We start from the raw sequence: 20,812 nt of genomic DNA, 5'->3' as shown, positions 1-20,812 counted from the left end.
AGAACCCCTACTTCCAAGTCGAATTGGCAGGCGTCCCCGAGTGTACTTTAAGGGACTTACCATCAGATTCTTCTTTTTTTACTCTGGAAAGGGAAGGAGCTCTTTATAAGAAAGGTGCAATTCCAGGTGCGCTAAATGCCCACCTTCACCCTCTCTGTGCTCACCATCCACAAAGAAAACAAGTTTCTTAAATTTTCAAAAAAACAATCACAGCACACAGCTCGGAAGCACCGAGACAATTGCAAGGACCCACTCCCTGAGGGACAGGACTTAACAAAGGTCAAAGCTCGGCTGCTGACAAGCTGGCCACCCCCTGGATGAAGACGAAGTCTGCAAGGACAGGGCATCACAGGCTCGCCTGTCCAGGCCCCTGACTTTCAGACAAGAGGGTACGTGGCAGCCACGCCCCCTTTCTGTCACTTAGCCAGGCCCATGAAGGCTCCCACTTCCCTGAGTGAAGCCCCGGGCGGAGAGCTGGGAAGAGGAGGAGGAGACCAAGCCTGGACACCGTGCAGGCAGATGCAGTGACAGCAAACCTGTGCTGACCTGCCAGGCGGGCCCACACGGCTTCACAGGCGCCACTGCCGAGAGCCCACAGAGCAGGCGTCGCCTGTTTACTCCCGAGAGCCTCCTGCCCACAATTGCACTCGCAGAGACCAGCCCTCCCCACCACCGCACCACCCCTGCTCTGCCGCACTCAGCCTCTCAGCTCCCCACCCCTCACCAGGGAAGTCGCGTCAGCAGCCTGAACACACTGCACGTATGGCCAGCACCTGAGTCCTACAAGTCAGGTCCAGCCGCCTGGACCATCCCACCAAGACCAGCCACAGGACGCCACTCACGCATCCCAGGGTCTTTTGGGCCCGTCTAGAAAAATGCCATGAAGTGCTCCTCTGAAAACCGTGGACTTCCTTAGACAAGACTTAACTCTGGGTCACTCCAGATTCTCACCTCTGCATGTCTCAAGGCCATTCATACTAAGGAGCAGCATTTAGTTAGTAAAGGACTTTGGAGGGCAGGTGAGAGGAAGAGGCAGACCCAGCCCAGGTTCTGACTGGGCTCCAAGCAGGGCCAGGACCCGCCTCCCCACAGGCCCTGCCTCCCCACCAGGCTCCGCCCCCCACTGCACTCTCTCTGAAGGAGGAGGAGAGGTCTGTCCCGTGCAGTTGCCACTGCCCAGAGCCAGCTGTGCTCCTGCGACACAGCCACATGGGGCTTACATGACCTGTAGCCTGAGGAGAAGCCCGAAGCCACAGAGCACCGTCTGCAGCAGGGTCCTGACCATGTGCCCTCACCCAGGTGAACAGGTTGACCACCTGGCATGCAGACTCGGCATGCCGGGCTGGGCTGCCCTGGCCCCAGGAGCCCCCAGGCACCCACCTGAATCGTCCTCTGTGTCCGAGTCTTCGGCCGAGGCCTGCGCGGAGGCCGGCAGCTCCGCCAGCTTGAGGTCATACTTGCCCTCCTTCCCCATCCTGTAGGAGTTGGTGCTGCCCGTGTCCCACTGGACCCTGATCCAGCCGTCCTCCCCCAGCTCACCGATCACACGGCCCAGGCCAGGAGGAGGTCCGTCCTGCGGACACCAAAACAAAGATCAGCTACGTGGGTGCGCACCCACCTTTCCCGTCCCGCAGACAGGGCCTAGGAGAGCAGCCGAGTCACTGAGCACGGCCCTCAGTCTGCAACATGCGCCGTGCACTGAACAGCACCACACACCTGCCTCCCGCTCCATTCCCAGATGGGTGCAGGGCAGACATGTTGTCTCAGGGCGCTCCCTCCCTGGGCCCCTGCAGGGACGGGGCTGCCCCGCTATGCTGGCACCCTCTCCTCAGCCCTCTCACTCCCTCACGGGGCTTTGCAGCCTGGAAACCTGGAGTGAGCACCTGTGTCTCCTCGCACTGTTCGCTTAGCCCTGCTCCCGTCTCTCATTCCTGAGTGAGAGCTGTCTCTAGCAGGAGCTACCTGGCTGCTCCAGGACACATGGCTTTCTAGTGTGACTCAGACAGGCCACGCTGCCAGCAGAGGCTGAGAAAACCTGGCTGTGACACAGATGCTTCCACAATGTAGGAAGGAGAGCAGTGTCCTTGGCTGGGACAGAGGTTATGGCACAGCCACCAGCCCCCTGACCTCCACCTGAGAGACCTCACCGACATCGGGCGCCATGTGCTACAGTGAGAAACAGAACAGCGACCACCGCCTGGGACTGCCGGGCCGGGGTGCTGAGAGGGAGCTCGTACCAGGCATGCAGAGGCAGCAGGAGGGGGTCCCGCCAAGAGCACTCAGGACACACCAACCAAGACAACAGTCCCGCTCGCCTACTCTCCCCCACCCTGGTTCTGGCTGCACCTCAATCTGAGCCCCCACCTGGAAGCTCCCCAAGAACAGCCGCCACTCCCCACGGGCCTGACCTACGTGGGGCGCCCCAACACAGGATGTTGTCACTCTCTCATTTCGACTCCATACACCTGTCATCAGGAAGCAACCGCTGTGTCACCTGGTAACCACACACATCCCTAGTTCAGGGGTGCTTCCGCTCCAAACTCCACCCACTGAGAGAGAGCCGGTCAGGCCGGCGGCAGCTGACGGCTATGCGCTGCTGTGTCGGAGTCAGCCCTGAGTACCTGATCACCCCACTTCCAGTCCACGCCCCGCATGACGCGGGTGCCGATCTTCATCATGGCGGCCAGCTCCGGCCCTGAGACCGGGAGCTGCGCCGGAGCCGTCTCCTTCCTCGTCTCTTCCAGGACGGTCGCCGAGGCGCCTCGGGCAGATGCGCTCGCATCTTCCTCCACGTTGTCACAGCTCGGGCCTGTCAGCACATCGAAAACAGCAGCCGTGAGGACCCACGGTCTCCTCCTCGCCACACGGTTGTAAAATTAATAAGCACTGAAGAAAATGATAATGTCAAAGAACCTACAAAGTACAGTCTATTTTTCATCAATGTATCAGGAGATATAAAAGATATAAAGGCAAAGTAATTAAGACAGAAAAATGCTCAGCATGTTTTTATTAGAAGAGACAAAAGATAGCCACCTAAATGTCTAACCATGAGAAATTAAACTTTAATTACGGTGCTGAGCAGAGGAGAGTGCACAAGGCCAGCCAGAGACCGCCAGCCTCAGGAAGTCCTGCGTGCTCGGTGGGCCCTTGGCCGGCCTCTGGGACCCTGGACCTCGGGAGGGTGCCCCCCACCCTGCTCCCTGAGTGACAGGAAGCCTCACTGCGCTGAACTGTTGGCACCAAGGACGTGGTCTCAGCCGAGACCTGCTCCCCCTCTGGGGTCCAGATTCGGGGTCCCTCCAGGCAGGGGTGCCCAGGTGACCAGCCCCGTGGACGCCCTCGGCACCAGGTCCTGAGGAGTGTCCCGGGCAGTCGGCACCTCCCACGTGCTGTCCCAGCTCACACGTCCCGTGGGGCCCCGCTGAGACAGGCTGGCGTCTGGTGCGCCCCAGACCCCGCCCGGCGCTCTTTCCCTCGGCTGAGTGTGCCCCGTGTCCCCTCGCTGAAGGAATCTCGGTTCTGAGTGTGACCATGTGCGGGGTCCTAGGAGCCCTCCTACTCTGTCATCGAACCTGAGGGTGGTCTCGAGGACCCTGATACAAGGATGGCAGTGGTGGAACTCTCTGGAAAGAACAACCCTCACTGTTAAAAGGAAGAAAAAGGGACGGGCATGAGGATAGGCTGGTCCCTGGGGGTATGGAATCATCCTCAGGACACAACGGGCGCTGAGTGAGAACCGACGCTTACCAGGGCTATGGACAAGTCCAACCCCAGAGGTCGTTTGCTGGACTCCCGGGCCACTGGTGGCCTTGCTGGCTGAAGTAAGGCGGACACGTGGGCCTGAGACTCCTTTATCTTTATTCTGTCCTCCAGCAGGGGGAACAAGGTGCCCAAACATCCCGCCTGAAGGTGGCCTGGGTAGGCCAAAAATGTAAAGTTTCCCTTCCTCTCTCCTCAGAGAGGGAAGAGACAGGGCACTCAGTTCCCAGGGCTGGAGAAAACCGAGACCAGCTGGGGGAAAGGTCTTTTTTTATTCCCACCAGGATCCCACCTCAGCTGCTGTCACGTTAACCCTGGAGATGCCAGATGCACTGTGGAGGCTGGGAATACATTGCATTTGTAGTTAGAAAAAAGGGGATCTTTTCTTAAGTGGCTTACTATTCTGTGGCTATTGTGCCTGGATGTATACACATAAAATCACTTTAAATATATGAAAGAGAAACCACTTGGTCAGGGGAAGCAGCAGATACAGGCATGAATTCCCGGGACAGACCCCCAGCCTTTGGCAGCCAGCCGGGAGGCTGGACTTTAAACTCTAGAGCACTGGGAAAAAGGGAGACAACATAAGAAGAGGGGCAATTTCACCCTGGCTGGTGTGGCTCAGTGGATTGAGTGCCAGCCTGAGAACCAAAGGGTGGCTGTTTTGATTCCCAGTCAGGGCACAAGCCTGGGTTGTGGGCCAGGTCCCCAGTAAGGGGTACACAAGAGGCAACCACATATTGATGTTTCTCTCCCTCTCTTTCTCCTACCATTCCCCTCTCCCTAGAAATAAATACATTAAATGTTTTTTTAAAAAAAGAACAATCTCAAATCAATAACTTAACCCTGCACCTGGATGACCTAGAAGGTAAGAACGAAGTAAACCAGAAGTTAGCAAAAAGAAGGAAATGACAAAGACTAAAGCAGAGATAAGTAGATAATAGGAAAAAAAGAAAATCAGCAAAATCAAAGTTGGAGTTTTTGAAATATATCAACAAAACCGACAATCTTTTAGGTGTTTAAAGAAAAAAGAGAGGATGCAAATAACTAAAACCAGACATGAAAGTGTCAACAGTGCTGATTCTACAGAAATAAAAAAGACTTCAAGAGAGTACTGTGAACAATTGTATGCCGACAAATCCGCAAACTTAGATAAAATGGATAAATTCCTAAAAACACGAATTATGTAAACTGACTCAGAAGAATCAAAAAATTTGCACAGACCTACGTAACAGGTAGAGAATTCCATCAGTATTCCAAAACCTCCCAACGAAGAAGAACAGAGGACCAGATGGCTTCACTGCTGAATTACCGAACAGACAAAGAATTAATGCCAATAGCCAAGTGCTGGAAGCAACCTAGGTGCCCATCAGTCAATGAATGGATCAAAAAACTAGGGCACATTTACACAATGGAATTCTATGCAGCAGAAAGAAAGAAGGAGCTCCTACCCTTGGTGACAGCATGGATGGAGCTGGAGAGCATTATGCTAAGTGAAATAAGCCAGGCAGCGAAAGACAAAAACCATATGATCTCACCTTTAACAAGAACTTAAACAACTAAACAAACAAGCAAAATATAACCAAAGACACTAACATAGAGGACAGGCTGACAGTGACCAGAGTGAGAGGAGAGGGAATTTCAGGGGAAAAGAAAAAGGGTTTACAGGAACAAGTATAAAGGACACATGGACAAAAACAAGGGGGGGTGGCATGGAAACGGGAGGGAGGTTGGGAGGTCTGTGGAGGGGTAGGCTGGGATGGGAGTAAAAGGCAGAAAACTGTACTTGAACAACAATTAAAATAAGAAAAAAAAAGAATGAATGCCAATTATCTACATCTACCCAAAACAGAACACCTCCCAGCTGTGTTCCGGCAACACTTCCCAACTCACTCTATGAGACCAGCATCACCCCAATCACAATAAAACTATAAAATGCTGCCCAAAGAAATGGAAGAAGACCTACATAAACACCAAGCCATCCCCAGTTCATGGAATGAAAGGCTTAATCTCGTTAGAGGACAACACTCCCAGCACAAGCTACAGATTCAGCAGAATCCCTAGAAAACACCATTGGCCTATTTTCCAGATGTGGAAAAGCCAGCCCTGAAACTCATATGGAAATGCAAGGGACCCAAATACCTGAAATAATCTTAAGATTTAAAAAACAGCCGTGGCTGGTGCAGCTCAGTGGACTGAGTGCCGGGCTGCAAACCACAGTGTCACAGGTTCGATTCCCAGTCAGGGCACATGCCTGGGCTGCAGGCTAGGTCCCCAGTACAGGGCACACAAGAGGCAACCACACACTGATGTTTCTCTCCCTCTCTTTCTCCCTCCCTTCCTCTCTCTCTAAAAGTAAATAAAAAATATATTTTTAAAACGAAGTTGGAGGACTCACTTGTTGATTTTGAAACTTACCACAAAGCTAGTTTTCAAAACAACGTAGTATTAGTAAAACGACATACAGACCAACAGAACAGAACTAAAGTCTAGAAAGAAACCTATATATCCATGGTCAAACCATTTTTTACTAAGGTGCCAAGACCTTAGAAAAAGAATTTTTTCTATAAATGGTACTACAAATGGTACCCAGAAAACTGGATAACCCAAAGAAATAGCCCTGGCTAGTGTGGCTCAGTGAATTGAGTGCAGACCTGCAAACCAAAAGGTTGTTGGTTCAATTCCCAGTCAGGGCACATGCCTGGGTTGCAGGCTAGGTCCCCAGTAGGGGGTGTGTGAGAGGCAACCACACATTGATGTTTCTCTCCCTCTGTTTCTTCCTCCCTCCCCGTCTCTCTAAAAATAAATAAAACATTTTTAAAAATTAATAAATAAATAAAGTGAACCCTTGCATCACACCATGTTTTTAAAAGTTACCAAAAAATTGACCAAAGACTTAAATATAACAACTAAAAATATTAAGCATAAAAAAGAAAAGGTAATAGATAATCCTCATGACTACGAATTTGGCAATGGTTTCTTAGACATGGTGTCAAAAGCAGGAACAACCAACAAAAGAGAGAAATTTTTGGATTTTATCAAAATTTGAAACTTCGGTACACCAAGTAAAACACACCCCACCAAGTGGGAGAAAATCTTTCCAAATCATGTAACTGATAACAGTGTAATATCCAGAATATCCTACAAGTCAACAACACAGAGACAAACCACCAAACCTAAAAATGGGAAAGGGCTCTGAATAGACATTTATTTCTCTAACAAAGATAGAAATGGCCAACAGCCATGGGTAAAGAGGCTCAGCGTCATTTCTTACTAGTGACATGTAAATCCAACCACAATGAGGAACTAGTTCAAGCCCACTGTGGCAGCCTCAATCCTGAAACCTGAGAATAACAAGTGTTGACAAGGATGTGGAGGAACAGAGCCCTGTCAGTGGCTGGTGGGGACATGAACGGGTGCGGTGCCGCAGGAGTCTGGGGGCCCTCAGTGGATAAACACGGGGTTTCCACATGCCCCTGTGGCCTCCCTCCAGGGTGTCCAAAAAAAGACCCGAGACACATGTTCCCGGCAGCACTGCTCGCAGTGGCCAAACACAGACACCAGCCAAAGGCCCATTGATGGACAAATGGATAAATGAAATCTAATGTATTTGATGAAATTCTTTTCAGTCTGTAGTACTGATGCCTGCTATATGAAATAAACCACAAACAAAAGGCTGAAGCTGTACGATTTCATTCATGTGAAACACCCAAACCAGGCAAAGCAGGTCTGTGGCTGCCAACAGCCGAAGGAATGGGAAACTTTAGCATGTCACTGCTAAATGCGAGTGGGCCTGCCTGTGGGGGGATGAAAAGTGCCAGAACCAGGCAGTGGGGAAGCTCGTACACCCCTGTGTACTTACCACCCCTGAATTTTATGAACGCAAAGCGGTTAACATGGTCAGTTTTATGTAACGTGTATCTCGCCCCAATAAAATAAATGACAGAGAGAGAGAGCCAGGCAAAATTGTGACGCCATCACCAAGGAGGCGGCAGGGTGCACCCACCAATGAGCCGCAGCGCGGTCTGCGCCAGGGCGAGCGTGCCGGAGTTGAGCAGCAGGTTGAGGTTGTGCGCGCCGTGCTGCAGCGTCAGCATGCTGAGCATCACCAGGAGGAAGCGGGCCTGTGGGGTGGTGCCCAGGCTCGGTCCCGCGGGGTTCTCGTTGGTGATGGTCTGCAGCGGGACGGGCTGGATCCCTGAAAAGCATTGGCACCACGTCAATTTCTTGTGCGTGGATACGGGAACGTGCTTGAGATGCAGAAGGCACGAGCGATTTCTTAAAACTGGATCTGTTTCTCAGAGGGTCCCACGGAGCGTGGGAACCGGGGAGCCCCGAGTCACTCCGCCATCATCCCACCACCATCACGGCACACTCAGCCGTGGGCCAGGTTGTCTGCCTGCAAACTCAGCACCGCCCCCTCCACCCCACTGGGCAGCTGACACCTGGCAGCGCACATCTAACAGGGTCCACTTCTCTTCCACAGAAGCAGTCCCAGCATTTCTCTGTAGATGCTCGACTTACCAGCCAAGCAAGCACTAATACCGGATACAGGTTTTAAGGTGTACAGTGGTCACCGATACACGTAAAAGGTTGAGATGTCAGAGCTTTATATTAGGGTGCCACGAGATGGGGTCGTCTGCCAGATTTTGAAGGTTTGGTTTAGAACCTGAGAAAGCTTAAAGCTGCTTTGATGACCCTTCTCATGGACAAAGTTACTCAACTCTTCCCAAGAGCCGAAACGGGCACTTGCGAGTTTCCACAACACGTAATGAAGGGCCAAACTGTAAAATAACGCCACTGCAATCACTGACATAACCTCAAGAGCAACTTTAATACAGCCATCGTTAACCGTGAGATTTTCTTACCACTCACCGAGCTCTTTAAATTTGGCATTGGCATCCATCAAAATGTTCCGAATGTTCTGCACGGCCCAAGCGTACAGCTTGCCAAACGTCACCTCCAGCAGCATCCGGTTAAACGGCGGGATCAAATCAACATCCTTTAAACAGTCCGTGAGGGGCTCCCTTTCAAACAAAGACAGAGAATGCCACGTAGGCTACTTCAGCCTCAGCAGAATGGGGCACTGTTGCCATGGCTTTCCTTAATCAGGAAATCTAACAGACAGAAACTAACAACAGAAACAGACTCACAGATGCAGAGGACAGATTGATGGCTGTCAGAAGGGAGGGGGTTGGGGGCTGGCTGAAAAATCGAAAGGGACTGAGCGGAGAGCAAACCTCACGGACACGGAGAACAGTGTGGTGATGACCGGGGGGATGGGGGGAGGGGGGAGGCAGGAAAAGGTAAAGTGGGGGGAGTGTGAGTGGAAGGGGACCTGACTTAGGGTGCTGAGCACACAGATGGTAAATTATAGAATTGGACACCTGAAACCTATATAGTTTAGTTTTATTTATTGATTCTTAGAGAGAGGGGAACAGAGGGAGAAAGAAAGGAAGACATCAACGTGTGAGAGAAACACGGACTGGCTGCCTCTGGCACCCCCTCTCCCGGACCCGGGACCAGGCCCCAACCCTGCAGGGGCTCTGACCTGGAATCAAACCAGTGACCTCTCACTTTGCGGGACAACGCCCAACCAACTGGTCTGGGCGAAACCTACGTGATTTTATGGACCGATGGCACCCTGATAAATTCAACAAATACACAAGAACTCAAAAACAATAGCGTGACATTTAAAGCGTTAAGAAGCTTTACCCGATGTCGATGCCCTCCGGGATAAGCCGCTGCCACCCGCAGAACATGGCGTACTGCACGGACGGCAGCAGGAAGGTCTTGGCCGCCAGCTTGAGGATGGTGTCGATGCCTTCCAGGCGGACCTCCGCTCTCTCCAGCTGGAACACCGACACACGCAGGTCAGGGCCGAGCACGTGCTGCGTGAGGCCGCGAAGCGTGCTCGCAGCGGGAGCCTTTACCTGTTTCAGGAGGCACTTCCTCATTTTCTCCACGTCCACCGGCTCCTCTTTCAGGGCAAACTCGGCGATCGTGCCGAGCAGCGCGGACTGCGGGTAGAGCCCCTGGACGCTCTGCTTCAGCCACTTGTACCTGTGCACGCCCGTCACCGTGCTCAGCAGCGGCTGCCACTTATCCTGAGAAAGGAACACCGTGTCACCCCGAGTCTGCCCTGCCGAGATCACGCGTTCCCAAGCAGTTCCTCAAAAACCCCAATGGAAATGCCCGTGAGTTTAAGTTGGAAAACGTTTTTAAACGTAGGAACTAACTTAGAGTAAAAATAAGCAGGACATCAAAATATGCCCATAAATGAAGTTTAAAGCTCCCTGCTCGTGGGCACGGGAAGGGCTGACTCGGCATACAGAGGTTAAGGATTGAATAGTCTCCGGACCTGGCCAGTTCCTGAAGCAAAGCGGACAGCCATGAGCGAATGAATGAACCGATGGTGAGTGAGCGATGCAGCAGTGCACTGCCAACAGTGGGAGGGACCGTCCCCCTTGCAGGGGAGGGGCTGGCTGGGCCCCAATGGCAGCCTCCCAGAGTGGGGCGGGGTTACCCGAACCAGAATAGGCCTTGCGGACCCTGGGATCCTGGGGAGCTCTGGAGGACAGAGCGAGGGGCCCGGCGGGTCCCTTTGCCATGGGCTGTGTTTCCACACACCCAGCCTCAGAATCAGGGAAACTCCTCACCTTGGGGGATTTAATGGCAATGGGCCTTTTGTCCACGTTTATGGGACTGTGAGGAAGAATGCAAGCTTCTTCTAAATCACTCTCCTCGTTTCCGATTTTTTCTTCATCGTCGGTAGACTCTGGCTTCTTAGGAACTATGTTTAGAAACATCATTCATTATAAAAACCATTTATTTAAACATAGTTTCAAATTACAAATTACTTATATTTGCATAAAAGAAAAGGACACAAATATTTCAGTACCTACAAAAGTGTCACGATTACTCGCACACGGCGTCCAGAAACAGTCCTCTGCCACCCTGCCCCCCACGTGAGGGACAGGGCAGAGGACTCGAGGGCCACCACGGAGAAGCCCCAGAGCAGCGGCCCAGAGGTCCGCCGGCTTGTTCTTAAAGGGCCAGGTGCTGGCATTTTAGTCTCTGTGGGTCATTGGTCTATCGCACAAATTCAGCTCTGCTGTGGTAGCATTAAACGCAGCTAACTTTACTTATATGAATACTGTCACTTAAACTTTATGCAGTTTCCATGTGTCAAACATACGATTCTTCAGATTTTTTTTTTAAACAACTTTAAACTGCAAACTCCGATCCCACTCACGGGCAGTGCACGGGAGGCAGCAGGCCGCCCCCACCCCTGGCGAGCCCGCCCTGGACCAGCACCGAGGGGGGCTGGAGCCTCCTGCTGTGCTCATCTCCGGAAGTAAGGAAACTGCTCCTGAACGTGCCAGGTCATGGGTGCCGTCGCTTCTGTATTTTGGCCCCTTCCAAGGCTTTAGTCTCACTCCTCTCAGCACAGAACATAAATAACCAGCAACACGGTCATAGCCCTGGGCAGTGAGACACTAACCCAGCAGGCCAGGTTTACTCAAACTCTGCAGATGCCCAAGAGAGGCCGGTCCCTTCCACACCGGCCACCGGCCAGCTCCCTCGGACTGGGGCCTGAGGCCCCGCACGTTCTGGCGGAGGAGAGCGTTTCTGTACGCTCGCAGCCTGGACCACGTCCACCAGTCTGACCGCCGAGTCTGTACCAGCAGCGGGACTGAGGGGGCTGCCTGCCTCTGCCGGTGGGGTGGAGGCTGGGGTGCGAGTAACTGAGAACAGCCCCCAGGCCCTGCACGTCAAAGGGGACAACCCCCACCACCACCCTTCACGCTGCACGTCACTGCCGAGAGAACTGGGCCCAGGCCGTGTGACTCCGCTGGGAGGGACCCTGGATGCCCACAGGCCCTGGGTGCTGCGGGACCCCTCCCCGAGCCCCTCCTCCTGCTTACTTTGATCTGCACCCTTTCTCAGTAATCAGCGGCAGCCTAGAGTGCCACCGCTCTCCTGAGCTCTCCTGAGTCTCCTGAGCGCTCTCCTGAGCTGAGCGCTCTGTCTTCGCTGACAGAGCCCTACCAGCAAATCCCTGTTTGTGTTACTTGGTTTTCTTTTCTCAAAAAAGAAAAAAGTACCCTGGCTGGTGCAGCTCAGTGGACCGAGCACAGGTCTGCAAACCAAAGGATCACTGGTTCGATTCCCAGTCAGGGCACATGCCTGGGTTGCAGGCCGGGTCCCCAGTAGGGTGCGTGTGAGAGGAAACCACACACTGATGTTTCTCTCCCTCTTTCTCCCTCCCTTCCCCTCTCTCTAAGAAAAGAAAAGAAAAGAAAAGAAAAGAAAAGAAAAGAGCTCCAAACATCAATTAAATACATGAACCCACAACCAGACACTTTTAAGCGGTAACAGCATTTGCTTGGAATGGATGCAGGGGACAACCAGCTGGGGAGGGAGCGCTGTCCCCCAAAGCTAAGAGGCTGGCTCCTGCTTCTGCTCAGTGACCTGGCTCCCTGCTTGAAGGGACCTCAGGAGTCTCCCAGCCATGACCCCCGGACCCAGGGCATCTCTAGGGTTCAGGCACATTGCTATGGTTTAGGTTTCCTTGACAACAATCCAAGCAGGATGGTTTCTACAACAAGTGAGTCTTCCACGTCATTGTTCACAATTCCATCACGTACTTGGTCATTAACACTGTTCAGTGAGCCCGTCTGTGAGTAAGTCAGCGTGAGTCCAAAGGACCAAATCAGAAGTTTCTGTGGATTTGTTTATAATGACAAGTGACTGAATTCTACCATATTTTCACTCACATTTTGGTTATTTAATGCAAAAAGTCTTTTCTATATCCCTACACAGTTGCTTCCTGAAAATCGTAGTAACTCTAATTCCTTTTATAACAGTTCTCCATGTATCAGAAAACTCAGTATTTCCCAAGAAAAACATGTCTTTACAGGAATAACAAGCTAAACTGAAAGCTCAGACCTCCCCACACATCTCACTAGCAGGACAAGTGGTAAAAAGCATTGCATTTTCCCCATCGATATAATCAAGTTCATAGTACTTACTCTTTCGACCTCCATGTCCTAGTGACCGAATCATAACACACTCGATCCCAAAGTTGCACCTGTACCTGGTGCCTGGGGGGAGTCGGCAGGGGTTGCCAACGTGACCCTCACTGCACATAGTGCCCGCTCCGGCTGTGGTGGGGTCCACACGCGGTGCATAGCAGCCAGCAACCCGCGGCAATCCAATCCCAGGACCCACCACGCCTGGGACGGCACTTCCCACCCATCCCGGCCTCACCTCTCTTTTTCCTTCGCTCTCGAATGATCTTCTGCGCGATCCTCCGCCAGCGGGGCAGGGAGCTCAGCAGTTTGAACTTGGACATGATGGAGAGGTCGTTACAGACTGCGGGTCTCAGTTCATTGAAGAGGAACCTCAGACGCTCGATGACCGGCGCGCAGACCTCCTTGTACGAACGGCCCTGCTCCTGGTGCGTCTGCCAAGTCAGACAGGACAAGACCGTCACGCTACCGACCGCGTGCACGGCGCAGGAGGGAGAGACACGGGCCCTACCCACCTTAATGAGCGAGCACTTGGCTTGGTAGACGACCCTACACACGTCCACCACGGACTTGGGCAGCGCTCGGTGCTTCACCTGCTCGATGCCAAGCGTGCCGGCGTGCACTAGAGACAGGGCCACGTGCCCTGGAAAAGACGGTGGAGAGGGGTCAGGGAGGAATGCCTCGGACGTCACGGACGGACGTCAGAGATCTCAGGACTGTCAGAGCACCGAGCTCCGTACCTAGATCTTCGTGTTTCAGGAGACAGCAGAGCAGCAGGCGGCCCACCTCCTCCACGGGGTGCTCGGGCGGGAACGTGATGGGCGTGGTCAGGTGGCACTGCCGGCAGCACCTCTCTATCTGGCACAGGAAGTCCTGTGGCGGAGACAGCAGACAGTGGGAGGTGACGCCCCAGCCGCCCTGGCACCTCCTCGAGAGACCTAAACTACCATCCGTCATGACCTCCTACACACCCACAAGCAACCACGCTTCCCCAGCCTCGCTGACCCAGGGACGCAGCCGACCTCTCGCTTTCCACCCCGCCCCCTGAGGAGCGTGCAAACCCAGTCGCCCAGCTGATGGAAGAGCGAGCGAGCGAGCGTGCACGCACGTCAGAGTCCCGAGGGACACGGGCCTCTCGCACCTTCACATTGTGATCCTGGATGTTGTTGTCAGCCAGTGCTTGCAGGAAGGCCTGGGACTGGTCGCCCAGCGCCCGCGTGTGGGTGCAGAGGCGGGACTTGCTGGCGGGGGTGCCGCCGGGGGAGCTGCAGTGGTCCTCGTCTTTCTCCTCGTTGTAGCTGTAGTGGATCTGGCTGGTCTGCAGGCCCCCCGAGAAGATGGACGACTGCAGCCACCCTGGAGGACACGCGTGCGAACATTGACAAAGGAAACTTGAGCTCAGTCTTCCGAAATAACTAACGGAAGAGAGAGAGCAAGGCCCAAGTGCCCCACTCAGCAGGTGAAATTCAGCATCATCTGGTCTGTATGAGAGAGTCGCATCCGGCCCAATTCCATGGACGGTCATGTGACTCTGTACGGGTATTGTGCTCCACAGCACGTGGCTTCGTTGCACTTTGCAGATACCGGGTCTGCACCAGCATCAGAGCAAAGCCGTCCACCTTCTGCCTCCTTCTACTTGGACACGACCCAGCCCTGCCCTCCTGGCTGACAGAGAAGAAGACTCTCTTCCCACAGACTGACCACTCTTTGAGGGAGACGGGTGAGCCGCCCCCATGAGGCTTGGCACACAGCAGGGCGCCCTGAGTGCTCACAGCTCTGCTCCAGATGGCAGGTGGGGTGGGCCTCGCAGCCATCACACCCAGACACCCCCTCGCTCCACTCAACAGTACGGCTCACGGGCCTGCATTTCTGTCCCCAAGGCCGAGATACCAGTTTGCTCAGTCTCCAATGTCATACCTGGTTTGCCACTACGGACCTTTCTGCCCCCAGAACAACATACGAATGTCTCTACTGGTCCACTACCCTGTGTATCTTCACCTGCTTATTATGTCTGGCTCATTGGCACACAGAAAGCACCTGGAGGCAGGGGTGTGTCTAACTCCACACCTATGACACCCTGAGTGTCTAGCACGGTGACACACACCAGTACAGATGACCCTTGAACAACTCAGGTCTCAACTGCACGCATCCACTTACACAGCAGTTCTTCCCACTGACCCAAAAACGGGTGCTTAGGAACCCGCGTGTACAGAGGGCTGACTTAAGTTATACACAGGCTTCTAATTGCGTGAGTGGTCAGCACCCCGAAACCCCGCACTGTTCAAGGGTCAGCTGTAATTACTCAGTAATCCTTATTGGATGGTCGGTGGACACACAGATGGAGAAATGCACAAACACACAAAGAAAAGAACTTAAACCCATCTTATAAGTAATTTCGTTACTGGTCCTGGTTAGTGTAGCTCAGTGGACTGAGCGCAGGCCTGTGAACCAAAGGGTCACTGGTTCGATTCCCAGTCAGGGCACATGCCTGGGTTGCGGGCCAGGTACCCAGTAGGGGGCACACAAGAGGCCACCACACGTTGATGTTTCTCTCCCTCTTTCTCCCTCCCTTCCATTCTCTCTAAAGATAAAGAAATAATTTTTTTTAAAGAAAGAAATTTAATTACTGTGGGTGATCACAAAGGCTGGCATCCCAAGGTGTATTTGATTTGAGTGTGGTGAAAAGACAGTGCTCAAGCAGCACACGACTCCCAACAGGAGCAGCCGAAGCACAGCACGTGGATTCTGGGGCACGCAGGCCACCGACCGTGGGCGGGGCCGATCCGTCAGAGGGTGTACACAGGAGCACACACACAGGACCCCCACTACACTTGTCGGCTCCCTCTGCTGCCACAGACAGCGACAGCACGTGAACGCCACAGCTTGTTACCTGTTGAGTCCCATTACCCTTCTTTTCCTCATCAGCATCTTTGCCAATTGATTCCCCTTCTCCTATTCCAACGGCCCATCAGGCACAGCTGAAATAACCCGTTAATCAGTCAGCGGAAAACAAAACTTTTCTTACTGGCGCACTCGACCTCCACAGGTGACAGCGGCGTGCTCACGGCCAGGTAGGAGGCGTGCAACCCAAGGAGCAGGCCCAGGTTCCTCTCCGTGTCTATCAGCGGTGACGACAGGCTCCCCAGGTCTGGGATGGTGACGACCTCTTGGTCAGGCTGGGGAAGAGAGGTTTCATCACCGGCCTGAGGACACATGGTCAATGCAAAACATAAAACCCAAAACCCAGAGGAGCACCAGCTTCTATCCCTCAACCAGACGCTTGGCCGTGAGGAAGAAGGCAGGCGCTCTACGCCCCTGTCCCCACGTCTGGTCACGGTGAGCTCACATCCCCACCGAAGTACCAGGAGTGCAAAACTGCACAAGTCCTGCAAGCGGACAGTGGCTGCTCAGGTCTGCGGGGTAGAGGGGGGCCAAAGCAAGTAGGCAACTTCACTAGAGCAGGCCTTAGGCACGGGTGTCAGACTCATTTTCACTGGGGACCACATCAGCCTTGTGGTTGCCTTCAAAGAGCCAAATGCAATTTTAGGATTCTATAAATGTAACTACTCCTTCACTAGGGGCAACCAGCTGGGTGGTGCTGCCAGACAGAAACCAGGTGCTGGGCCAGATAAAACAAGGTGGAGAGCCTGATTCGGCCCACGGGCTTTGTGTTTGCCACCCGTGTCTTAGGGGATCGAGTAGAAGTCTCCAGAGTGACCGCATCCAATGCTTCGGAAAATACACTGAAGTGCTGTTACATGAAGACCCTGAAGAGAGACCCACACAGGACAAGCACGGCCGTGCCCACACGTGGAAGAAACAGATTCTTTCAAACAGAAAAGACGGGGTTCACGTGAAAATCAACTTAAACTTGGTCTGTCATACCAGCCAAATCACAAATAAAATGCTTCAAGCCCTACCTTTGTAGCATTTAGTAAACTTTATTGCCTCCAGATCCATACCTGGAAAGCCGATCCCAATACATAAACTCCATTGCTCAGGAATATGTACAAAGGACCTATTTCTGTTCTAACAAATTACACTACTAGATAGTTCTTCCCCCAAAATACGGTACGCCATTAACTTCAAGATGGTAAATTATTCCAAACTTCTACATAAGCTTACAATGAAATTGTAAATACCAAACGTTAACCTCTTTATTATGTGTGGGAGTGGCTACATTTCTTACAAGTTAACAATTTTAAAACTCATGTTTTAAGAGCAGTACATACGTCACAAATCTGAACATGCATAAATGTAAATTTATCTATAAAAAGGCCTCGAGTAGCTGCATGTTTACCATGTAATGACACCCCCACCCCCACCCTGCAAAAGGCCCAGCCTCCACAGTCCCTGGGGAGAGCCACCCAGCGTCAACACTCAGGGAGGGGCCCCTCGGCCAGGCAGCACTCGCCTCCTGCAGCCTCACCTCCAGGTACTGGCCCACGCAGAAGGCGTGCATGGACTCCCGCGTGTCTTCAAACTGGAGGGCAGCTTCCAGAGCTACCACGGGGTCCTCCCCGGCAAACTGAGCTGAAACAAACGACAAGTTGACGTGACTCCACACAATCTGTCCCCCCCCACACACACACACAGAAACGGTCATGGGGAGTAGACTTGGAAGGTGAATGGCCTCTCACCCTCTCCCAGGGCAGCCTGGGCCAATTGAGAACCTGGAACACGTTCCAAGGAGTGTTGGGAAGAAAATGTATAAGGAGAAATGCTTCAAATGCACCTGAATTCCCTGCCAGGAGAGGCACCAAAAGCACAGAGAGTGTAAAATGTGAAGGCTCAGGAGAAGCACCAAACTGATCACTGAAAACCCAAAAGCTTTTATGCCATGTTCATGGCCAGGAAGAATGAACATCATTACAATATCCTCGCTACCCAAAACAATCTACAAATTCAACGCAATTCCTATCAAAACACCAATGGTGTATTTTGCAGAACTAGAACAAATATTCAAAAAATTTTTATGGAACCACAAAAGACTCCCAATAGCTTCAACGATTTTGAGAAAGAAAAACAAAGTGGAAGGTGTCACACCACCTGATACCAAACTATGCTACAAGGTCATGGTGATAAAAACAGTGTGGAATGGGCATAAAAACAGACACGCGCCCTGGCTGGTGTAGCTCAGTGGATTGAGCGCAGGCTGCAAACCAAAGCATCGCAGGTTCGATTCCCAGTCAGGGCACATGCCTGGGTTGCAGGCCACGGCCCCCAGCAACCGCACATTGATGTTTCTCTCTTTCTCTCTCCCTTCCCTCTAGAAAAGAAATAAATAAAATCTTAAAAAAAAAATAGACACGCAGATCAATGGAACAGAGGAGCCCGGAAATAAACCCATGCCTTTATGGTCGGTTAACACATGACAAAGGAGCCAAGAACATACAATGGGGTAAAGACACCCTCTTCAATAAATGGTGTTGGGAAAACTGGACAGATACATGCAAAAAAAGAAAATGAAACAAGACCACTCCCCCTACACAATACAGAAGAATACACTCAAAATGGATTAAAGATTTCAATGTAAGACTTAAACCATAAAATTCCTAGAATAAAGCATAGGCAGAAAAATCTCTGACATTTCTCATAGCAATATTTTTTTCTGATACATCTTCTCAGGCAAACGAAATGAGAGAAAAAATAAATGAATGGACCTACATCAAACTAAAATGTCTTTGTACAGCAAAGGAAACCAGCAACAAAATGAAAAAGACAACCCACTGAGTGGGAGAACATATTTAGAAATGATACACCTGGTAAGGGATTAGTATCTAAAGTTTATAAAGAACTTCTACAACTCAAGTCAAAAAAAAAAAAACCCCAAAAACCCAATCCAATGAAAAACTGAGCGAAGGACTTGAATCGACACTTCTCCACAGAAGACGTACAAACAGCCAACAGACGTGTGAAAAGATGCTCAACATCACTGATCATCAGGGAAATGCAAATTAAAACCACAATGAGATACCTCCTCACACCAGTCAGAATGGCCACCATCACTAAACCCACAAACAGCAAGTGCTGGAGAGACTGTGGAGAAAGGAGACCCTCATGCACTGTGGGTGGGAATGCAGGCTGGTGCAGCCAGTGTGGGAACCAGTATGGAGTTTCCTCAAAATATTAAAAATGGAACTGTCAAGCCCTGGCTGGCATAGCTCAGTGGATTGAGTGCGGGCTGGGAACCAAAGTGTCCCAGGTTCGATTCCCAGCCAGGGTACATTCCTGGGTTGCAGGCCAGAACCCCCAGCAACCCCACATTGATGTTTTTCTCTCTTTCTCTCTCTTTCTCTCTCTGTCTCTCTCTCCCCCCTTCCGTCTCTAAAAATAAATAAAATCTTTAAATATATATATATATATATATATATATTTTTTTTTTAAATGGAACTGTCTTTGTCACTGAGCCAATCTTTACACTTTTGGGAATATATCCCAAGAAACCCTAATCACTACTCAAAAGAATACACGCACCCCTGTCTTTACTGCAGTATTATTTATAATAACCAAGATTTAGAAGTAACCAAACTGCCCATCAGTAGATGAATGAATAAAAAAGCTGTGATATATTTACATCACGGAATACTACTTGTCTGTTAAAAAAAAAAAGGAGTAAATCTTAACTTTTGCAACAGCATGGGTGGACCCAGAGAGCATTATGTTGAGTGAAATAAACCAGATAAAGACCATACAATTTCGCTTATATGTGGAATCTAATGAATAAAATAGACAGACTCATAGATACAGAGAACAGATGGACAGCTGTCAGAGGAGGGGGGGCTGGGTGAAAGGGGGAAGGGATTAAACAAAAAAATAAAAAACCTCACAGACACAGACATCAGCAGGGTGATGACCAGAGGGAAGGGGGGTGGGGCGCAGTTCCCAGGGGATAAACGGGGGACACATACAGAGTGAAGGAAGGAGACCAGACTGTGGGTGGTTAACACACAACACAATGTACCGATGATATAGTACGGAATTGCACACTTCAAACTTACATAATTTTATAATCCAATGTAACCCCAACAAAGTCAATTAGAAAACATACGTATATGTGAGAAAGAAAGGAAAGCCCCACGAGTTGCTCACAATGACGCAGGCGGCAGCGGCCAGCCCCGGAGTCAAGGCGAGCCCTTACCGAGAATGCTGCTGCTGGTCAGGGACTGCGCCTGGAAGTCCTTGATGTCGTACACCTTCCCGTCGATGACAGTCCAGAAGCCCCCGTCTTTGTTGTGGTTCTCCAGGTCGGCTTTGCGAATGAGGGTCACCTCCTCGTTATTTCTGCAGTTCTGCCCGGTAAAAAACGACTCTGCGTATAGAGAGACCATCATCAATAAACCAGTCGACCCACAGGCAGAACGACTGGAACACATTCTGTGGAAGAAACACAAGGGCAAACACCCAAACCCACAACCACAGCGGGGGAGTGTGACACACCACCCGGCATGCAAATGCTCAGCAAGGACACGGAGTGATTTTTAAAAAAGCAGAAACACCGCCACGGCAGCAGCTCGACTAGCAAACCTGACCCCAGACCAGGCAACACAGTAAATCTCAACAATTTCAAAGAAATGAAGTTACAGAGCATGTGTGGTTAAGTTAGAATAGGCAACAAAATCAAATAAAAAATCCTCTACGTACTTGAAAACTGTGAAATGTATTTATAAGTCACCCAAAATTCCCAGGAAAAAAGTGACTATGAAAATTAGAATCTGCATGGAAATGAACAATACAGATGATACCACAAATCAACAATCCTGACATCCAGCTGAATGTATGCTTGAGGGCATTTATACTTTTAAACATACATATTAGAAAAACAGAAAAGCTAAAAAATAAAAAAGTTAATGAACATCAAATCAGTAAAATTCTATGAGTGCATAATAATACTCCAAAAAAGTCACTGGTCACCTTTGGAAGCTCTAGGATACCCACTGAGTGTCATGAAAAATGGTCAAAGGGGCGGGGAAAATTAGAAGCCAGAAGCACGTATCAACCAACTGCAACGTGGAGAA

The 20,812-nt window shown here is 51.2% G+C and overlaps 1 protein-coding gene across 2 annotated transcripts in view; it reads right to left on the bottom strand.

Moving 5' to 3' along the window:
* The window catches only part of HERC2 (HECT and RLD domain containing E3 ubiquitin protein ligase 2), a 191,887-nt gene that overhangs the window by 80,556 nt on the left and 90,519 nt on the right, over positions 1-20,812 (bottom strand). For both annotated transcript variants that reach the window (XM_036012745.1, XM_036012744.1), the window contains exons 24-37: positions 19,936-20,106; positions 17,224-17,327; positions 15,820-15,970; positions 13,936-14,150; positions 13,535-13,667; positions 13,310-13,437; positions 13,033-13,228; positions 10,419-10,552; positions 9,693-9,866; positions 9,475-9,611; positions 8,635-8,786; positions 7,766-7,957; positions 2,622-2,809; positions 1,381-1,573 (exon numbers count right to left, since the gene is read on the bottom strand). In XM_036012745.1, coding sequence (XP_035868638.1) covers positions 1,381-1,573; positions 2,622-2,809; positions 7,766-7,957; positions 8,635-8,786; positions 9,475-9,611; positions 9,693-9,866; positions 10,419-10,552; positions 13,033-13,228; positions 13,310-13,437; positions 13,535-13,667; positions 13,936-14,150; positions 15,820-15,970; positions 17,224-17,327; positions 19,936-20,106 — 2,268 coding nt within the window. The remainder of the gene's footprint in view (positions 1-1,380; positions 1,574-2,621; positions 2,810-7,765; positions 7,958-8,634; positions 8,787-9,474; positions 9,612-9,692; positions 9,867-10,418; positions 10,553-13,032; positions 13,229-13,309; positions 13,438-13,534; positions 13,668-13,935; positions 14,151-15,819; positions 15,971-17,223; positions 17,328-19,935; positions 20,107-20,812) is intronic.

The sequence above is a fragment of the Phyllostomus discolor genome, chromosome 12 (assembly GCF_004126475.2).
Source record: "Phyllostomus discolor isolate MPI-MPIP mPhyDis1 chromosome 12, mPhyDis1.pri.v3, whole genome shotgun sequence".
In the NCBI taxonomy this organism is placed as follows: Eukaryota; Metazoa; Chordata; class Mammalia; order Chiroptera; family Phyllostomidae; genus Phyllostomus; species Phyllostomus discolor.
The sequence above is the reverse complement of the archived record's forward strand: the minus strand, read 5'-3'. Positions and strand labels throughout refer to the sequence as shown.